The 2,690-nt window shown below is 36.5% G+C and overlaps 1 protein-coding gene across 1 annotated transcript in view; it reads left to right on the forward strand.

Moving 5' to 3' along the window:
• The window catches only part of akr7a3 (aldo-keto reductase family 7, member A3 (aflatoxin aldehyde reductase)), a 13,922-nt gene that overhangs the window by 702 nt on the left and 10,530 nt on the right, over positions 1–2,690 (forward strand). The window contains exons 2-6 of the mRNA XM_037678771.1: positions 411–598; positions 739–843; positions 1,753–1,849; positions 2,042–2,141; positions 2,228–2,357. Of these exons, the coding sequence (XP_037534699.1) occupies positions 411–598; positions 739–843; positions 1,753–1,849; positions 2,042–2,141; positions 2,228–2,357 (620 nt within the window). The remainder of the gene's footprint in view (positions 1–410; positions 599–738; positions 844–1,752; positions 1,850–2,041; positions 2,142–2,227; positions 2,358–2,690) is intronic.

Genomic DNA, 2,690 nt, shown 5'->3' on the forward strand with positions numbered 1-2,690 from the left:
ATATATAATATAGAAACAGTTGAAGTTGAACAATGGTCAAAGGTTTTTATACAATGTCTAAAATTGTGTAACAGGAAATAAATAGCAAGGTTGCAAATGACAGAACTGTAGTGTTGGCATGCAGTTTGATTTTATAACTATAAGATGTTAAATGGCTTTAACAAAATAAGTGTTTTTTTTTTCTGCAGAATATGCAGTATGAATGCTGAGAGCTGAAATTTGCCAAAGAAGTTGAAACTGAACTTCTTTCAACTGTACTTTTTTCAGCGTGTATCCTCCATCTCACTCTGTCTTATATCCTCCGTCACCCCCAGGACAATATGGGGGAGAATGCTGATGACTCAGCATTCAGTTATATCACAACTAGGGTATAATATGATCTTTTGACCTTTTTTTCCTCTCTCCCTCAGTGAGCATAGCTACAAAGGCCAACCCCTGGGATGGGAAGACGTTGAAGCCAGAGAGTGTGCGCTCTCAGCTGGAAACCTCCCTGCAGAGGCTGCAGACAGACTGTGTGGACCTTTTCTACCTTCATGCCCCAGATCATCAAAACCCCATTCAGGAGACCCTGAAGGCCTGCAACCAACTTCACCAGGAGGTCGGATCATCAGCGTTAACAGACTAGAGTCAAAACTGTATAATGTGTTATATAATAAGTTGTTTTTAGTTTGTATACTGTTTTTGTTCATTACAAGTTTACATTCAAGTGTAATTTAATGTGAGAATTATCACCCTCAGGGAAAATTCAAGAAGCTGGGCTTGTCAAACTATGCATCGTGGGAAGTGGCTGAAATTGTGTGCATCTGCAGACATAACAACTGGATTGTTCCCACTGTTTATCAGGTATTACATAACAATCAAATTAATGTATTGTAATGTTAAAGGTGATTAAAAATAAACGAGATAAAATGGACAAAGTCAGATATTAATAGCATTTTTTTAAACTATTTGCTTCAAAACTACCAAGTCGAAGTTTTAGAAGCAGCTTTTGATAATAATGATCCCTCACCTACTGCGGGGGTCTCTGGAACGTGACCCTTGCTATAGGTGAAAATCAGTGAAGTAGCGGTGTCATATTTATTTTATTTATATATATTTAAATCTTTATAAACCTTTCCCACACTCCTACAAACCTTTCCCACTTATACACTTCATATGCTCTTAAACTGGCGATGAAGATGACGATGAGATGAATGTACTGCACAGCATGTACAATATACACAATATAAAAAAAAAAAAAAAACGGGTTTAAAAAAACCCACGAAAGTGAAGCCACAAGAGGTGAACCGCGATACAGCGAGGGACGACTCTACATTACAATGGACTGAAGTTCTTCTAGCACATTTAAGACGATTCCTGACATTAAAACAGAAATCTGTATCGTTTTGATTTTGCTGAATGTTTTGAGCAGAAAACAAAAACATGACCTATTAAATCTAGTTTGATTCTGAAAAACAGATCTGGAACAAAACTATTTGCCTTTTTTTTTTTTTTTTACTTCCCCCACCTGCTTCAAAAATTGTGTTATTACATATATATTTAAAGAAATCACCATAAGTACTTAGAAGCAATTTCTGAATGTTATGGTGACCCCTGCAGAAGAGAGCAGCTGAAAGAAAAACATAACCTGATGCAGTAAAAAGACAAGTATTGGAACGTTTACCTCCAAAATAGTTTGAATCTAATTTTTCCAGAATATTTCAACCTTCATCCATGGTTTGCACTGGTTTCAGTTTGTACGTCTTTTTTCAGGGAATGTACAACGCCACGACGAGGCAGGTAGAAACAGAACTGCTGCCGTGTTTGAGACACTATGGAATGAAGTTTTATGCATACAATCCTCTTGCAGGTACTGTGTTCTAAAAGTAGTTTCAAATTAAGTTTTTAGTTCATAAAGTGAAAATCAATGGCATTTCAAAGGTTTTAATTGTATTTTGCACAAGCTAAATCAAAACTCAAGTTTTTCTGAGTTCTATTATGTATTTTGAGTGACAGCAATGATGCGTGATTCTTGGCTCTGACATAACTCGTGTTCCTCCAGGTGGTCTTCTGACGGGGAAGTACCAGTACGAGGACAAAGACGTCTCTCAGCCTGAAGGACGGTTCTTTGGCAACAGCTGGTCGTCAGCGTACAGGGACAGGTAGACCAGCAGCTCGTTGTTGAACCACTTCTTGGGTGATTGCATGTTAGCACATACATTAACTGATTAATGTGTTTCTGTGGAAGATACTGGAAGCAGAGTCACTTCCAGGCCATAGAAGTGGTTCTCAAGGCGTTAGAGATGGTGTACGGACCAGAGAAACCCTCCCTGACTTCTGCTGCCATGCGCTGGATGTACCACCACTCTCATCTCAAGGTGACATTATTCTTGTTGGTTTTCAGTTTAATTAATGCATAAGCTCAAAACGTTTAAAGATGTACCAGGTTCATATCCAAACATTTCAAAATCCTACTTCTCAACATAAAATTTTACTTAGTTATAATCCAATTTCTGTGTAAACTTTATATAAGGACATAATACTGCAAAGTGTTGCTTTAAAAGATCGTCTTCATTTAACTTTTAAATTCTTTTACAATTGTGTGGACCAGGATACAGATATATATATATATATATACACATTATATATATATATATACACATTATATATATATATATATATACACACACATATATATATATATATATATA

Source organism: Nematolebias whitei, chromosome 7 (assembly GCF_014905685.2).
Source record: "Nematolebias whitei isolate Nwh7 chromosome 7, NemWhi1, whole genome shotgun sequence".
In the NCBI taxonomy this organism is placed as follows: domain Eukaryota; kingdom Metazoa; phylum Chordata; class Actinopteri; order Cyprinodontiformes; family Rivulidae; genus Nematolebias; species Nematolebias whitei.